This window comes from Arachis stenosperma, chromosome 5, assembly GCF_014773155.1.
Source record: "Arachis stenosperma cultivar V10309 chromosome 5, arast.V10309.gnm1.PFL2, whole genome shotgun sequence".
NCBI classification, from domain to species: domain Eukaryota; kingdom Viridiplantae; phylum Streptophyta; class Magnoliopsida; order Fabales; family Fabaceae; genus Arachis; species Arachis stenosperma.
Genome location: NC_080381.1, coordinates 121,594,386 through 121,612,438, shown reverse-complemented (window position 1 = coordinate 121,612,438; position 18,053 = coordinate 121,594,386). Strand labels below are relative to the sequence as shown.

Sequence of the window (18,053 nt, the reverse complement as noted above, 5' to 3'; positions counted from 1 at the left end):
TGATTCAACTGATATTATTGATTGAACCCGTTAATTTAATCTCACTCAAATAAAAATATAAAATAATAAAAAACATAAATTAATATAAAAATAAATATCAAATTAGTCTATTTTATAATAATATTTTAATTTGACACAATAAAAATATCAATCAAATATTAAACTTGTAATAAAATGGTAACAATTAAGCATTAAAACGACACTAGAACAACAACAATCAAATATTAAGTCTGTATTGAAATAACAACAACTAAGAATTAAAATAACAATAATTAGTATGGATAATTTACGTATTTAAATCAACTCTTAGCACAAATTACACAAATACAATAATTGACATTCATTTACATGTGTGCATTTTTATATAATTTTTTCAAATTACATTTATACCGCTACCACTTATATCGGATTATACACCATCCCTCTAAAATAAACCACTCCTATCTGTAGTAGTTTACAATAAAAAAGAAATGAAGAGAAAGTCGCTATAATTTATAGAAATAACGAGCAGAAAATATCGAGGAGTTAATTCCCTTTGAGTTGCAGCAAATCACGTGAAGTTTGGTTTGGAAAGAAAAAATAATAATTTATTTATAAGAGATAATAACGTTATTCTTATTTTGATAATCTTATTTTTTTATAAATTCATTCAACATATAATACAAAAAAAATCATGTAAAAAATAACGTTATCAAAAATACAAATTTAATTGATGATTAATTTTCTTTACATATCATTTTAAATAAGTAATAAGTAGATGCATATATGGTAAACATACTAATTATAATGATCAATTAAAAATGGTAGATAATGACTATGTTATTTAATTAATCAATAGATAATGAACATGTTTAATTGATCATTAGTTATCCTTTTTGTTTTTTTTTTATAAGATCTCAAAAGCAAAAAAGATTAAAATATAAAAATACAAATCAAATAAATTCTATCTTTTTAATCTAAAATATTTTCATAATATATCAAACTGTATAAAATTTATAAAAATTATCGGATGATTTACTAGTTTAAACGTACGAACTATCCAAAAATGCAAATTTTATACAATTTGATATATTAAGTTTTAGATTAAAAACATAAATTTTATTTGATTTATATTTATATTTTTTACTTTTTTTCCTAACATCTTATAAAAATACAAAAATGATAACTACAATGATTAATAAAAATAATATGTTCATTATCTATCATTTTTAATTGATTAATTAAATAACATGACCACCATCTATCATTTCTAATTGATCATTGTAATCAGCATACTTATCATTTATCTATCACTCATTTAAAATTATATATAAAAAAATTAATGATCAATTAAATTCATATGTTTACTAATGTTGCCTTTTACATGTTTTTTTGTATTATATTTTGTATGAATTTATAAAAAAAAATAAGTGATATTATCAAATTAAGGGTAGCGTTATTATCTCCGATAAATAAACTATTTTTTCTTTTCAAAACCAAACTTCCATCTGTTTCAACTCAAAGCAGTTTAACTCTAATATTTTCTGCTCCTAATCTATTATACTTTGCCGTAATTTGATAAAACGCTACAACTCGTAACGATTTACATAGTTAAATAAAATATACACATATAAAGAAAGATCAATTATTATATATTTATATTTATATTTATATTTATGTAATTTATACTCGGAATCAATTTAAAATACATAAATTGTTTTAGTATTAATTTATCTATTCTAAACTTATATTAAAATAGCAATAATTAATTATTAGAAATTAATATAGAATAACTAAAAAAATAATTTTATTAAGTTTGGATGACCTTTTGAAATTTGATTGGCATAATGTCCTTTCGGACTCCAATTCAACCATTCATTCCATTAAAGGGATAGGTAGATTAGAGTTCCAAAAAAAAAAACACACAAATAAAAAAGGGATAGATAAAAATTGGTTTTACGTTCAATGTCTTAGTTTCTTGTGTTTAGTTGTTTTTTCCCTCGTCTATTTAACTGTATTTGTTTATAAAAATAGATCACCTAAATATAAATATAAAAACACAAATAATATTTAACAAGTAAAATAAATTAAAATTTTTATTATTTATTCAATCTTATATTCAGTTTACCATAAAAAAATGTAAATTTTATTGTATATTTAAAAAAAAGCTTACTAAACAACAACAACAATAATATATAAAAATATATAACAAATTAACATATTAATGTAAAACTTAAATTTAACAATAAAATAATATTAACTCATATTTTGGAATTTGAATTGGATTAATTTATTTTTAAAAAATAGATATGAAATCAGATCGAATCTATCCAGTTTGCTAAAAAATTAAATCGGATCTAATTCAAATTATTACAATTTTGATCAATTGTCGATTTTGATTGGATAATAACTTTGTTTGGATTGATTTGGATTTAAACACATCTATTTATAAGTAATAAATAATTCGTTTATATTTAATTTTATTTTCATCTGTTTAATGATTTAGATTTGAAGCCTTAACATGTACTCCGCTTTTATTTTATTTGATTTGTTATAATGTAATGATATATGCACTATGAAACTCAATTATTGTTGCCCACTTTATCAAAAAATATTTTATATGCATATGTAATTACCTTACAAATGTCTTTAAAATAATATTTTAATCGATATTTTTTAAATACCAAATATTATTACCAATAGCTTCTTTTAGATACTCAAAAAAATGTATAAATTTTTATAACATCAGGCCGACGAGTAATACAATCCATACGGATACATATTTTACCCTTAAATTGATAAAAGAGAATAGAAAATTCAATGATATTATTAAAGAAGACCTAAGTCTCAATATTATATGTCAAAAGGTGTTTGTCATTCGACTACCTTTTAACAAGATCTCAAGACCAAAATATATATAAGATGTGGAGCTCTCAATAATATTTTATGTCAATAAACAATAATACAGTAATATAATTTTGTTAATTTTTTATATTTTAAGTTATTGAATTTTATTAGCACTATTACGTATTATGTGTAGAATTAATTATGTGAGATAATAATTTTAAATAGTTGTATTTATTTGATTTAAATGAAATTGTACAATATTGTGACAAAACTCTAAGACTATCTTTTTGTATCTTTAGCAACTGAAGTAAATAATATCTAGTTTTTGTTAGCTAAAAGAATACCTATAAAAAAAACTAAATTGAGAGGGATAATTTAAAACATAATTTCAATCACATTATCCTTTGGAACACATCTAATATATATATATGATAAAATTATTACATTTGTGTATTGAGAAAAGAGGTTTTAGATTTGTTTATAGTTATGGAGTAGAACATTTTTTTTAACTTGATTTCAGTTGAAATTTACTTGATAAAATATATGTACAATAAATGCTATTTATATACAAATTATATATTTTAAACAACACATTATTATGATTATATTATTTTAAATAAAAATGCCATGTATATACAAAAATCAACAACCATATATTTGTATACAAATATATATAAATATATGTATTTTTTAGCTCATTTTAATATATACTTTATATTCTAATATATTTTATATTAATAACTAATTTTAATATACAGCTAATATAATTATATTTTAATGCATGTAACATTTGGCACAATAATCATATTATCATACAAAATACACAAATAAATTTTTAACCAATTTGACAATAACAACATAACATTTGATATGTCAACTCATCACCAAACCTTTAAATTAGGAACTTTTTGAGGTCACATCTTACTAAAAAAAACACCAAAATATACTCTATATACTAGACTCTGCCTATCTAAATAATTACTCACAAAAATGGGCTTTGCTAGTGTGTAGATTAGCAAAATATTCTATATGTATAGAATACCACTTGTCAAACGAAGAAATGTGCACATAAAGGCTAGGGGCAGAAGCTGTCGGGCAAAGGTACCCACACCTGCATTGGGGTTCGTGCTTGAAGGAGACAAAGTCTGTATTTTTGCAGTTAGTTTGGTTAGATTAGAGTTGGTGTTTAGCTGATAATTAAAAGGTGATTATATTAATTATTACCTGGATTTATGGTTGGGCTTTTTTGGGCTTATAATTATGGACGTGGACTATTTAATAATGCAATTTTTGGCTGTGGTATTTTCCTTTAATATAGCCCAAATACAGAAACAATTTATGAATGGCTTTACGTTTGAAAACCCCTTCAATGGAGCGTGGTTTTTGGCCTGTTTATGAAAAAAAACACTAAATCTCCTACCCGAAGCCCAGACAAACCCCCACCAAAAATCCAACACTCCCACTCATCTCCTCTCCGCTCTCTATCGAAAAATCAGATTGAAAGAACATAAGGAAACCCTAGCGGACCAGCTGCCGCACCTACCGCGACCACTGCAGCCGCCGCACCAACCGCAACCGCAACCGCTGCAGCCGCCGTACCCACCGCAACCACCGCAGCCCCACAGCCCCGCGGAACCCACAGACACTGGAGCTCCTCTCCTCAGCTCGCGCGTGCTTTCTCTCTATTCGCCGCTGCTGCGCCGCGGAAGCTTCGTCGCCATCGCAAGAGCTGTATCGCCGTCGTAGGAACCTCGGTCACCGTCCCAGGTAGCTGTGTCGCCGCTGGAGAAAGCTCCGTTGCCGTCGCGTGGAAGCTTTGTGGTCGTCGCCGTCTCCCCTGTTCAAGCGCTCTGTCTCTCTGTTCGGCGGTGTGGCCGTGTCCTTCGTCGTCGCCGTCACTCCCCTTCCTCCTCGCCGCTGGGAAGCAGTAAGCACGCTGACTCTCTGAGTGTTGGTCCCAATCTTCATATTTGCACATCACTTCACTCGAAAGCAGACGGATTTAAGACAAGTATAATTACATTTGGCATCAAAATTTTCATTATTTCTGAAATTGTGAATGAGTACATTGTCTCTTATTTTATGAAACTGGAATAATCCGGTTAATTGATGATTTATGATTATAGAATGATTTTCTAAAATGATGATGATGTTGTTACTGATATGTTGTTGGCTGCTTGTTGATCTTCGGATGATTACTGATTGGTGATGATCAGTGGCCAAGTTTAATTCTGAATTGGGGTTGGATATAGTTGAGTTACTGGATTTAATTCTGAGTTGCTGAGTTAATATTGTTTATTTTGTTGATGTTTGCTTATTCTGAAATGCTGAGTTTCTGAAATGAGTATGATGTTGCTGATTTTTTGATGATTACTAATTAGTGATAATTAGTTCCTGTGGGTAGTTGAATTTTGTTATTAGTTTTTGGGTGTAGAACATTAGGTGCAATTTTGAATTTAGTAGGTTAGAAATGATCAAATTTAAAGATTTAGAAATTATATATTAAATCGTTAATTAATATTTAATTAAATAGGTTGATCTCCGGTTGAATCCTGGTCGAACTAATAAATCAGTGAACCAATTACTTTCCCGGTTCATTGACTGGTTTGGTTCTCGCAACCTTGATAAAAAATGAACTAGCATAGGAAACGTTGTCAGGAAAAAAATTTTTTCCATAACTATTGTTTATACATGAAATTATTCTTGTTAGGGAAATTGAAAGAAAATAAGTGTTTGCAATTGTTGTTGCCGTTGGTGGATAGGAGGTGTTCTCCTCTAGTCGTCAACGTCTACGCAGCCGTGCTATCCTCACCGTCGCGATCTTCTGTACTCGCCCTTCTTGTCGTCGTGGTCACATCTGTTCCGTTTCCCTAAACTCTTAATATTATTAACATGGAAAAGAGGTTAGTACACACTTAAAAATAGTGTAGATATCTGATCAAGTTAAAAAAAAATAAAAATACAACGACCTAATTAAAAATTTGGAGATTCAGTAAAGACTAACAGAATAATTAAATTTAAAAAAAATATTTGAACAAAATCAAAATATGTAGAATTAATTTATCGAAATTATTAAATATTACTTGAATTATGATTTATTTATCGTCAATATTGGTAAATTAACAGCTACTATCCCTGCTATTAATTTTTGTTATTATTAATATTATTTTTATTACTATTATTATTCAGTAAATAAAATAGAAGATAAAGAATTATATAGTTAAGGATGTGTGAGACTTATAGCATGAATTATTGTGATAAAAAAATAGAAAAATAGGTAAGTTACATTCTCATAACGACAACCAATTGAAACATCATAAGTTTGGATATTTAGAATTTGTGCAAATTCAATCTATCCTATTGTTAGATAAGTTTCATCCTTCGATATCCGTTCAACACGGCAAGGTATAGAATTGCTACACCAAATAACTAAACTATTCCTTATTCCCCCTAATGGCATTACATTGATGCAAAAGAAAGTCGCTAACTTCTGAAAAAAATTACAATGTCTTATAAAATTATTTTAATAACAAAAAACTTAACATAAGAAAATTTAAAGATATTGCCAATCATTAAAATTTCATGTCCCAGTTTGACACGAATTTAGAAAAATAGAAGTTAAATTGAGGGACTTCAATCTCATTATATAATCCGCTTCGAATATCTCCGAACAGACGTACAAATCACGGAGGGCATGGAACTTGAAATTGGCCAACAAAGCTCCGTGGATACAAATCCTCAATTAAAAATCTAGAACCTGTCAACGAAACTAATTTTACCCACATTTCATCTGCTTGATCACGATATGTGAGTAGATCCAACCATCATTCGGTAAAATAGAGTTTGCTGCTTCTTTTTTGGATGCTGACATCCATGTAGTTGGAACCTAAGTCAGTGAACCCTCCTCGATGAGCTATTTCATGGATGTGATACATTATAAACGATTGCGGCAAGAGACAATCGCACTGGAACATTAGACGAAAAGAATAAGTTGGAGTAAAAACAATCATTAAATATTACATTAAATATTGATTTTATATAATTATAATAAAAATATTTTCTAAAATTAAAATAAATATGCATTAACTATTAAATACTAATTATAAAATTGTAATATAATTATAATAAATATTTTTTTAAAAAATAAATTTATTTACATAAATATAAATTGGCTATTAATAACTGTGCCCAACTCATATATTTATCATATTATTATTATTATTATTATGATTAAAAATATATTCGATTCATAATTGATAATTAGTTAAATAATCTATTAAACATTGATTTTATATAACTATGATAAAGATATTTTCTTAAATTAGTATAATTATGCATTACTATTAAAATGTTAATTATAAGCTTATTGTAGTAAAGATATTTTTATAAAATAAACTTAGAACAGAAGATAGTACATTCAGTTTGGTGAAAAAATGGATTCATAAAGAATCGACAATTAACTTCCATTAACTGGGGAAAAAACTCAGTTTCAATATATTAAAGTAGATTCTTTTCATGCTTCTTACAGAAATATTTTCCAAATCATTGGCATAAATGCTCTTCACCAATATTTCAAAACAAATTTATAATTTATTACTTAATAATAAATCACCTAACTTCTTTATCTTTACTGCATAACATATTTCTTTAAAATATCCTCTTAATACTAATTATAAATTTCAAAATGTTAATAATTACATTACAAACACTTATTTTCTTTCAATTTTCTCTAACAGCAATAATTTAAAGTATAAACAATATTTATGCAAATGTTTCTATTTTTTTTCCCGACAAGATATTTCATGTTGGTTCATTTTTTATCCCCTTCCAATTTTTTTTTTGGCTTTATGTGATCATCATTCCTCAATCATTACAATTTACAACAAAAAAGTATTTCAATGTTAGCCATTTTAAATCAACTACAAAAGCCCTCTTTTTAAAAAATCATTCATAAAGTGTTTTTGTATCTGGGCTGTATTAAAGGAAAATACCACAGCCAAAAATTGCAACAATTATAAGCCCAAAAAAACTCAACCATAAATCCAGGTAATAATTAATATAATCACCTTTTAATTATCAGCTAAACACCAACTCTAATCTAACCAAACTAACTGCAAAAACACAGACTTTGTCTCCTTCAAGCACAAACCCCAATACAGGTGTGGGTCCCTTGCCCAACAGCTTCTGCCCCTAGCCTTATATGCACACTTCTCCGTTTGACAAGTGATATTCTATACATATAGAATATTCTACCAATCTACACACTAGCAAAGCCCCACAAAAATATACACAAACATACAAAACACGGATTAAAAATATATTTATGCACTATAATTTAATAACTATTTTGTAATAAACACACAGCATGATATATGACAACTTAATATTAAAACATAAAATAAGAAAAAATTAACTAGAAAATGTAATATTCGTGGCTTGCGTAGCCGAGTTTCTTGCTTGTAGTCCATTGGACAATCAATTGCTTTAATTTACCAATACATATCATATCTTCAATACAGCATATCATGCAATTCTAGGCTGGAAGATCAGAATCATCCTATAGCCTTTTTAAATACAATTCCTCCTTTGAAGGATGTGATGAATCCTTAATTTGTCATAAAAATACAATAAAAACTGAATTCATTCAACATCTTCAGATGATACAGAAGAAACACGTTCCCTAATCATGGGAAATTTTTCAGGTAATTTATACAAAGGCCCATCAGTTGTAGAACCTTGAAATGCAAGACCAAGTGTATATCCCAGAGCTCGTGCTACTGGAACTGCAACAGCATTCCCAACTTGTATGTACCTAAAGTGAAATCAATTATATTATACAACGTGGTGTATAAATGCTAGAATATATACTTATATTGTGAACAACTTTTTTCAATGTAATTTAATCTGAACAAAACTAACATAGTAACATGGTGATATTTAAAAGGTGAAAAATGTTTTTGCGAATACTAGAATATGAAATATCTCGGGATAATGGTATCTTGAGATTTGGCAACTTCACAAAACATATCTACAATGAGTCAGTCCGTTCTTGTTTATATATAAAATTTCTATTCACATCTATAACATCATTCGCAGATTCATATTTGACATAGTGAAGAAAAGATAAAACCGCATACTAGAAAGATTATTATGGTTACCTTTCTTTCACAGGCCCACAGAGTTTGTAAAAGTCTGGAAAACCTTGAAGCCTTGCATTTTCTCGAATTGACAACACTCTATCTTGCTCAGGGTGTAAAATTGCCTAAAAAATACAAATTTTGGGATGATGTGTAAAACCTTCATTCTAAAGAGTGGGATAAGGGGGAAAGGAAATATAATCCATTTAGGGCTTCACAAATTCACTGTTTCTTGGTAGTGTTTAAATACTATCAAAACTATAAACCTTTACTAATTCATCTAATTCCATTTTTCAAAAGCTCCAGTCACAGATAGCATTCAACACCTAAACTATATTTTACACAAAATGACACATTTCCATTAATATAGTTATAGTGAAGCACCTAAGTATAGGAATGAAAAATTTTGGAAATTTGATAAGATGGCAATGTATTCACTATTCATGAAGTAAATCTATAAATTCGACAAAATAATCAGATATGAATGAACTGTACTCCATAAATAAAAAACACGTACATGATTATGAGGTTCTGGCCTAGTCACAACAGTTGGAACAGTTTCATCCCACCACAAGCGAGCAAAAGGTCTAGGACATGGACACCAAACATGAAAACAATAAGGATCAGAGAAACAGCAGCATGGTACATATGAATTTCACATTAAAATGTGAGAGAAACAATTGAAAAACTCTCATCATCACCTACTCAGGAAAAAAAATTAGATGTCATGCAATATTTTGAATGCAACATAATGATCAAACCCCCAACAGATAAAAACATATGGATGAAAACTTACTTTGATGATGTTCCTTTCACAAAAGTCATGGCATAATCTGGAACCTGAAGTAACATTTAAAGAACATGTTTTAGAAATGAGTTTCTAAGAATTAAAAATATAGTGCCACAAACGAAGAATGCATAGAGAACTTTAGAATAAAACTTTTCTTACCAATGGTTTTCCAGAATCCAAATATACTCGTTTAACATTAGGATCCCATTCCACTTTATTATCAGGTCGCACTCGAACACCTGGTAAATCTCTAAAGCATGCACCCTAATTGCAATATATAATGATTGTTAACATGTTAATGTTAGAATACTTATATAACAACCTTACAGAAATGAAGAAAACCTTTTTCTTGGGGATCCGACATGCACGCTGGTAATCATCTCCATTCAATCCAAACGGACGATGATCATGAAGCAAAGACTTTGATGATTTTGAACTTCGTGAAACACCCAACATTGCTGCACATAAACAAATTAGAGCTCATATTTCATTTGCCACACAGTCTATAACCAAATATTATTAAAAAATAACTTTTATGCAATATATATAACAAACTATTAAACAATACTGTCTATACATCTTACAAACCAAATAGTGATGTAAGAATGGATTACCACTCTTGCTTAATCTAATAAACTGTTGGAAGTCCGTCTTCGCAGGTTTGTCATATGGCATCTCATCCCGACTTTCATCATTCTCAATCTGAATAGGGTAATAACATTCATCAACAACTAACTTATCATAAAACATAAAGGCAATAAAATCATGAATAAAAAATATACCAAAGGAAGGTCAGAAATAGCATCTTCCAACAAAAGTTTTTTTTCCAATGTAATATGGTGACCTTCATCATGTGCAACTGTATTTATCTGCAAGTAAATAAATTTTCTTAAGGACTTTAGTATATTATAGTTCAAGATTTTGCAATGCTTTTTTAAATTTAAAAAAAAAATGAGACATTAATCATCCATTTAGCATCAGAATTATAAAATGGATTTTATTTTTGTTTCACACGGTAACCCCTAGCCATGTAAGTTAGACTAATCCATTACAAGTCTGAGCTCCATTTAAAGATTTTGAATTGGCCAATGGGTTTCTAAAGAATCTTATCATAAAACAATTTAGGAGTGAATAACTAGCAACAAACCTATGGCTGGTAGAAACCAATGATCATGCCAATTAATCACAATGCCATGACTAATAAACACTTCTGAAATGTTATCTTACAATTCAAAACAGTTACTCAAATCCAATGTAAAATTTGCACATACCTCAAATTCTAAAGGAATAACACCCCTGACAATAACATCATGAGTTGGAAGAGGGAATTGAGGCAGCTTCTGTACCATGTAGAAAGAACAATAGTAATATAACACAAATTTGAACTTCAAGACCAAAATAGTATTTCTTTTTTATATAAATAACCATGATAACTATATTTTGAAAGATACTGCAACAAAAACATTAGTATACCTCAGAAGGTTTAGCACCCCATAAAAACACTCGCAGTCGAAATTGAGGCAAGCCATAAGCTCCAGCTGCCAGGATTCCCAAGCGACTCTGATAATTCATTTGAAGAAGACGAGCCAATGCATATCTTCCAAGAAAGCCTTTTGCAAATTTCAATAAATCAACCACATTTTCCATCAAGGAAAATCTAGGTTGAAGATATTGAACAGTATCCATGAAAACAATAAGCTGCTTGTTTTTCTCATCATCCAATGGGTTATCTTTGTTTCGAAACCGGTTGAAACCACTGATGCCTTGGCAAGGAGGCCCACCACATATTACATCAGCATCTCCCTACAAGACAACAATGATGATATATATGACATCAAATAGCACTCACATCCATGTGTCAAAACTTCACCCAATATCAAACTTACAGGCAAAGGTAACATCTTTGACTTAAAGCCACGAGTAACAAATTCCTTTATCCTTTCCCGGCAATTACTGATCAAACAAAACATAGGATAATCAATAAAGGGAACCAAAAAGGAACAATATTGTAAATTAAGTACAATAAATTAATATCAACTGGGAAAAAATAGTCACTTTAGAAAAAACAGCAAAAAGAATTTACATAAAATTATAAAGAGAATACATCAAAGAAGAGAAATCCTCTAAACTTAAAAGGGTGAATAAAGCAATGAAAGTATTACAATGAAGTAGATTTATCTACATAAACAATACAGATTTGTTGTTTCAACTACATAATAAAGAGTGCATTCTCAGCTTCAAGTTATCTACACAAAATTCTAACTGACCTTAAGCCAGAAATTGGCTCCCAAGTGTCTTCATCAGGTCCATAACCCTTCCAACGAACCTGCAATTAGAAAAAGAAAACATTTAAGATATACTTCCATGACAGAAGAAGACTGGAAAAAAAGAAGTTACTATCAGACCTTAAAGTGTAATCCTTGCTCATTTTTGTTATTGGGATCACCATAGCATATGTCTAACACTTCAAAAACTTCAAACACTTCTTCATCTGCTCCATCGTCGTTCTCTTCTTCACTACTCGCATCATCATCATCTACTGCACTAAAAACTTCATCATACTGCTCATGTGCCACTTTGCTTTGGACCAACGAGAAGTAACTACATAGCTTTTCCCACTCCTTCAATAAGGAAAGGAAATTTTCTGCTGATTCATTTCTGACCTGATTTAGAACATAAATAGTCAACAAATCAAGAATGGTATGACAACTAAAAATAACCAGAAAAGAAATGCAATGTCAACCTATTCATGTGAGTGTTAAAGTCGCTTAATTTTTCCATCAAATGACAGTACTACAATTTCTAAACAGTAAACATATTTAACTAAGGATCATTTAGCAACTTTGCAAAGACACAAATATTCATAAAGGCATTCCCAATCCCAAATCCCATTAAAGGTTAACTTGTAAAATTTGGATTGTGACCTAGTCACTTCTTTTAAACCATCAAGCTATACTCTCAGTCACGACCAAAAAAGTCCCTAGCACGCAGAACTGTCTAACTTCAAGTCTAATAGCTTTAAAGGCTAATAGCTGGAAACTTTGGAAGAGCAAAAGCAAGAAACAAAATACAGCCATTGTCAACCAACTCCTATATTCTATGTAATGGAAGTTGACAGGCAACAACTTACTGCCAATGATAAAGCAACAGTAAAAAACCAGCCATGATTGTTCTCAACTGCATCAATATAGCACAAAACGCTTAAAGGAAGGAAGCTTCTAATCCCTTAAAAGGAAGAGCACACGAGTAAAACACTATTACACACCTCCCTAATGAGGAAAACAATTAAAGGAAGGAAGCTTCTAATTCCCTTAAACCAGCAGAGAGGACAATCCACACAAAATACCTCATTTGCCATCTTATTGTAACAGAAGAGAGAAAAAAGAGTAAGGAACCAAAAGATGAAATTAAATTTCCAACTGGCACTAGTGGGGTGAGTGCGGATTTTATTGTGTGTGTGTGTCTGTGTGTGTGTGTGTGTGAGAGAGAGAGAGAGAGAGAGAGAGGGAGGATGGGGAACACTCAATCTGGGGATGCAAGGAGGAAAGTCAGGAAACAGAACCAGGAGAGAGGCAGCACTCCCAAATCACTGACACAGCCATTTACTTCTCTAACTTTTCTTTCAAGAAAATAAAGTTATTTAAAAATACTGAATTAGTATATTTTGTATCTATGATAACAAGGAAAACACAAAAATATTAAAAAAAAACAATTTATTTTTATTTTTCTTTCATTAATTTTATTAATTTTTTATAATTATATTTTTTATTATTATATTTTTTTTTCGAATTTTTTGATAAAAAAATAAAAATAAATTAAATTTTTATAATTTAATTTAATTTATCATTAAACAAAATACAAAAATACTAATTTTTGTGTTTTATTTTCAATATTTTGTCTTCTCCTTCTCAAAACCAAACACAGCCTAATATATCACCAATAGGGAAGTTAGGTGATATTACACTGGTATCGCTCCTCCCTGAAGCTTCTATCACTGTTTCATTCTTTGAACCTTGTTAGAGACACCAGTTGTTACAATCACCCTTAAAAGATAATATCTATTATACCCTTTAAAAACTATATTATGTTATTTTATACTATATAAACCCATGTATATACATGGATATATCAACATATTTTGTCCACTGGAAAGTAAGGAGAAAGACAGAGAAGCATTAGCATTTTCCCACAGGTAGAAATAACAAAGGAAAAAACAAGCATTGTATTACCTGTGTCTCAGGATGATTTAACCTAAGACTTTCACAAGCATGTTCATTCAAGTCCACTGCCCATTTCTATTTGAAAATATAGCATACCATTAGAATAAAATAGGCATCAGCAAACAAAATAAATTCAATGGATTATTTATCAAGAGAGCAACATAGAACTCACTGTAACAAGGTTCAAGCCAGACAAAATGCCACCAAGGCACAAACCAGTTGACATTGCTCCACAACCAGAATATAAATCTAATACTCTAAGCTCTGGTTCTTTATTAACTTCATGATTAACACCTTCCACGTGTTCAGAGTTTACTTCTGATCTTCCATTTACATCAATATCTGAAGATATTGTTGATGTCTCACTGCCACTTTCCCTACATTCTGCAGTACAAGTTTGTCCAAAAATGAGATGCAGTTACAAATTAAAATGGTCAAATAAAGAAATGCAAGTATAAAATAAAAACCTGCAGGCAAATTAACAAAGGTCGAGTATGGCAAAAGATATAGTGTATCACAATAATAATCACAAGGTGGAATTGTTCTCTTCTTTGCATCCAAATCAACCTGAAATCAAACTTCAGCAGTAAATAAAATTACATAAATGCAAGAAGAATGTCAAGTAACATAATACACACAAGTAAAACCTGCTTCCGTACATTTAGAGGTATTCTAGCAATGTTTAACTTTGCAACAAGACAATCCAATGGGTTGTCATCTTGAACCTCTGAAAAGAAAACTCGGTTTGGCTCAATAAGGTAATCAAGATCTTTAACAACCTGAAAATTTTAAAGAGATGTTAAAACTTCCCACATTATTATTCAATACTATTATGGCTAAAGTTTTAAAAAGCTTCATAACACTATAAAACTTACAGTATCCTTTGCCCTATAATACCATTGTGCTGTGAAATACAATGTTCCATCAACTGCCTCAAACATCTCAACAATTTTACAAATATAATTGTCTTCACCTTCCCCTGCCTACATACCAAAAAGACTTATCATATCCTTACATTTAGACCAGAGCATACATGAAGTAGATATTGATAAATAAGATGCATGGTGAATAAAACATTCTCTCAACGACAATTTCATAAATAGAAATTTATAAAGTCAAGGACTAAACCAAAAAATTTAAAGAAATGCCCCCCATGTTCATTGTGAGTTCAGGTTATTGGTGATACTTTTATCATATGATATAGATACCAAATCCAACTTATTACCCACATCAACATTCACATCTTTTTGTGGTATGTCGTGATTCTTTAACTTGCAATTAACTGATGATGCGATGATTACTCAAGTTTTTTCGGAGTAGTTGATTCATTTCTGCAAAATGTTCTGGAATGTTGCTCCGGTTATCAGTCACTACAATAAATGACTAACGGAACTTTGAAGTTGACCAAAATAGTAGAAGTGAAACACAAATTTCTCTAACTAAACAATCCAGCGTTATATACAAAATGCCAAACACGAGTTCATATAATAATTTGCATGCAGCAAAATGCAACGACTCATTATGGCACTATTAAAAATGAATCTCAACTAACCTTGACATGAGCGTCATCATAAAGCTTGTAAAGGGTACACCCATCTACTTTTGCCTGAGTGTAGTGACGCCGAGCAAGTCTGATTTCCTCGTCACTGTCACTGTACAAAAAATTACACGATTCAGTGATATATTAGCTTTCATCATAATTCATTGTCATGAACAGCTTCTACAAAAAGAAAAATGGCATCGCAGTAAATTGTACAGAATTTTAAAACTCCCACGTACCTTTTTGATTTTGTCCCAGCAGACTCTTTTGCCTAAACACAATAAAAATATTCGAGCTAAATTGTTAGAATCATATTTTATATAAGGTTTCTGAAACTCTGGATATTATTTTCATTTCCAATATTCAAAACCAGACATTTCTGTTTAGAAAAGTGAAGACAGCTACGACATTGGCTTTCCAAGTAACAAACATCGCTGTTTCGTCAATTTATTTTATAAACATAAACTGTTTAAAATTAAATAACATTTTAATAATAGTTAAGAAAAAACAGATATTTCTAGAATTTAAGTTTAATTGGAAAAGGAGACGAATAATTTTAATTTTTCGGATAATAATCAATGATAATGGAAAAAGAGTACGAAACATGGGATTATGTAGAAAAGGGTACAGTAGAGCTGTACAGTGAATATTAATTTATGTAACGAACATGAGAAAAGGTGAGTATAATACAAGACTAGAATAATTATGTCACGGTGTTATAGAAGCTATCTAAAAATATCAACAAATTATTGTGTCTTGATTTCTCTATTTATATATTATAAATAAATTAAATTTGTCCATTTTCCTGTGAAAGAAGGCAGGAGGGACAGAGAGAATTATTGCAGCAATGCCATGCACGCTTTTGACTATGTCGAAATTAGTTACAGTATTATAACACTGTTGTAAACTTAGTTAAATAATTTCGTTATTAAGTATTTTTTAAATAATTTCGTAATTAAGTATTATTTTTCATAAAGGAAAAAAATGCATAGCTTTTTTATTCTTTTTTTTTCTTACAAGGAAAATGTTGCAAGATCATTGGAAAAATGCAAAATCAATCATTTTAATCATTTTTGGAAGAAATTTAGATATATGATGAAGAAAATTAGTTAAGGATAAAAAAATATAAAAATTAAATGTTAACAATATCACCACTAACTGCATTTACTGTAATAGAGAAAAAGAAATATCCGTAAAAATCTTGAAAATTATTCTTTCAAGATTCTGTTTTCACTACAGCCACTAACTTCACCTGAAGAACCATTACCAAATTAACGATGAAAACTTTGCAATAAAATGAGCCATATTTGGGAATTTAATCTTTCCGATAGAAAAAAAAAAATCTAAACAGGAGGGGAAAAAAGAAGAAGAAAAAAAAAAGAAAACAAGCAAAGCTTCATCCAAATCCAAACACAGACCAACTTCGAAATCATCGAGCTTCACTTACAGCAGTTCTTATGCTTACTACTCAGAGTCAGATAAGGTTTACCTTCTCATACCGCTTAGGCCAACGCCTCCTAGCCTCCTGGTTGGGAACCGGATCTCCGACGAACACCGCATCAGGTCCTTCTTCATCGCCACCGGCTTCGTCCGCCTTCATGGAAGCAACAAATCCGGCGTCATTCATTTCCTCCTCTTTGACGACAGTCGAAGCAGCTTGTTCAGCTTCTTCAGCTGCCTCAATCTTCAGATCCGTCTTTTTCCTGTTGGATGAGCGAGATCCAGAGCCAGCGGAGGACTTTCGCTTGCCAGCCATGGTGGCAGCACAGGCTGTTGCGGCGGAGGAGGTGGCGCAGAAATAATAAGTTGAAGAAGATTTTGGGAACAAAAAGATTGCGCAGTAGAGAAATGGGAGTGGTGGGAGTGGGTATTTATAGAAGGCGCTTAAATTTCGAGGATCGTGGCAGTGAGCGGGAAGGCGAAATTCAGGTGCATTTTGGTATCTTTTCACGAACCGGCGACAGTGTTCGCGGGCTTTGCGCGTCCATGGAGCCTTTTATTTTAAATTTCATAATGGGTTGGCCTTTTCACTAGGCCCAAAATGGCATGTCATAATGTTCAACAATGCTACCCGCAAACTAAGTTTGATTGGTCTAGTAGTTAGCTCACTAGTCCGCTTAAACAAATGTCATAATAGAATCAGATAGCGGATATTGCCATGATATCCGCAAATCTACACCAATAATATAAATACTATAGTTAAGAAATGAAAATCTTAATTCCCTAACCCAAACACTCAAGTAAAGGTGTTATCTCCCTCTCCTCTCTCGTCAAGACCTATTCTCATTCTTTGTCATCCATCACTGTCGTTCAGCTCATCCATCGTCATCACGTCTCGTCTCCTCCTTCGACATGGTGGTCATCTCCTCCAAGCTGTGATCGCAATTCTTCTTTAACTCGGATGCCTCCGAGCTCAATGGTGTTAACCACCTTGCCTTTACCTCTCAGGTTTAGGCTTTCGTTGTAGCACTTTCTCGTCAGCTTCTTATCTCCTTTGATGGTTGTTATTTCTTCTAATGTTGAAAATTTCATGCAAATGT

General features: G+C 30.7%; 1 protein-coding gene across 1 annotated transcript; it reads right to left on the bottom strand.

The window, feature by feature from the left end:
* Positions 1 to 8,236: 8,236 nt before the first annotated feature.
* Positions 8,237 to 17,466, bottom strand: LOC130982529 (DNA (cytosine-5)-methyltransferase CMT3). The gene is made up of 21 exons (XM_057906565.1): positions 17,003 to 17,466; positions 15,753 to 15,784; positions 15,526 to 15,625; positions 14,849 to 14,956; positions 14,633 to 14,752; positions 14,441 to 14,540; positions 14,146 to 14,357; positions 13,983 to 14,048; positions 12,159 to 12,416; positions 12,021 to 12,079; positions 11,640 to 11,706; positions 11,227 to 11,556; positions 11,025 to 11,093; positions 10,536 to 10,622; positions 10,368 to 10,455; positions 10,096 to 10,211; positions 9,913 to 10,017; positions 9,760 to 9,803; positions 9,481 to 9,550; positions 8,985 to 9,088; positions 8,237 to 8,638 (listed from the first exon to the last, which is right to left on the bottom strand). The coding sequence occupies exons 1-21, from the start codon at positions 17,267 to 17,269 to the stop codon at positions 8,467 to 8,469; spliced, it is 2,574 nt and encodes an 857-aa protein (XP_057762548.1). The 5' UTR covers positions 17,270 to 17,466; the 3' UTR covers positions 8,237 to 8,466.
* Positions 17,467 to 18,053: the final 587 nt, after the last annotated feature.

Bases quoted from the DNA above. Each gene is read 5' to 3' on its own strand.
- LOC130982529 (XM_057906565.1), bottom strand. From the start codon at position 17,269: ATGGCTGGCAAGCGAAAGTCCTCCGCTGGCTCTGGATCTCGCTCATCC. The intron at 11,094-11,226 runs GTATACTAATGT...TACATGGTACAG, and splicing joins GGGGTGCTAAACCTTCTGAG to AAGCTGCCTCAATTCCCTCT. The intron at 9,804-9,912 runs GTAAGAAAAGTT...ATGTTACTTCAG, and splicing joins TGGATTCTGGAAAACCATTG to GTTCCAGATTATGCCATGAC.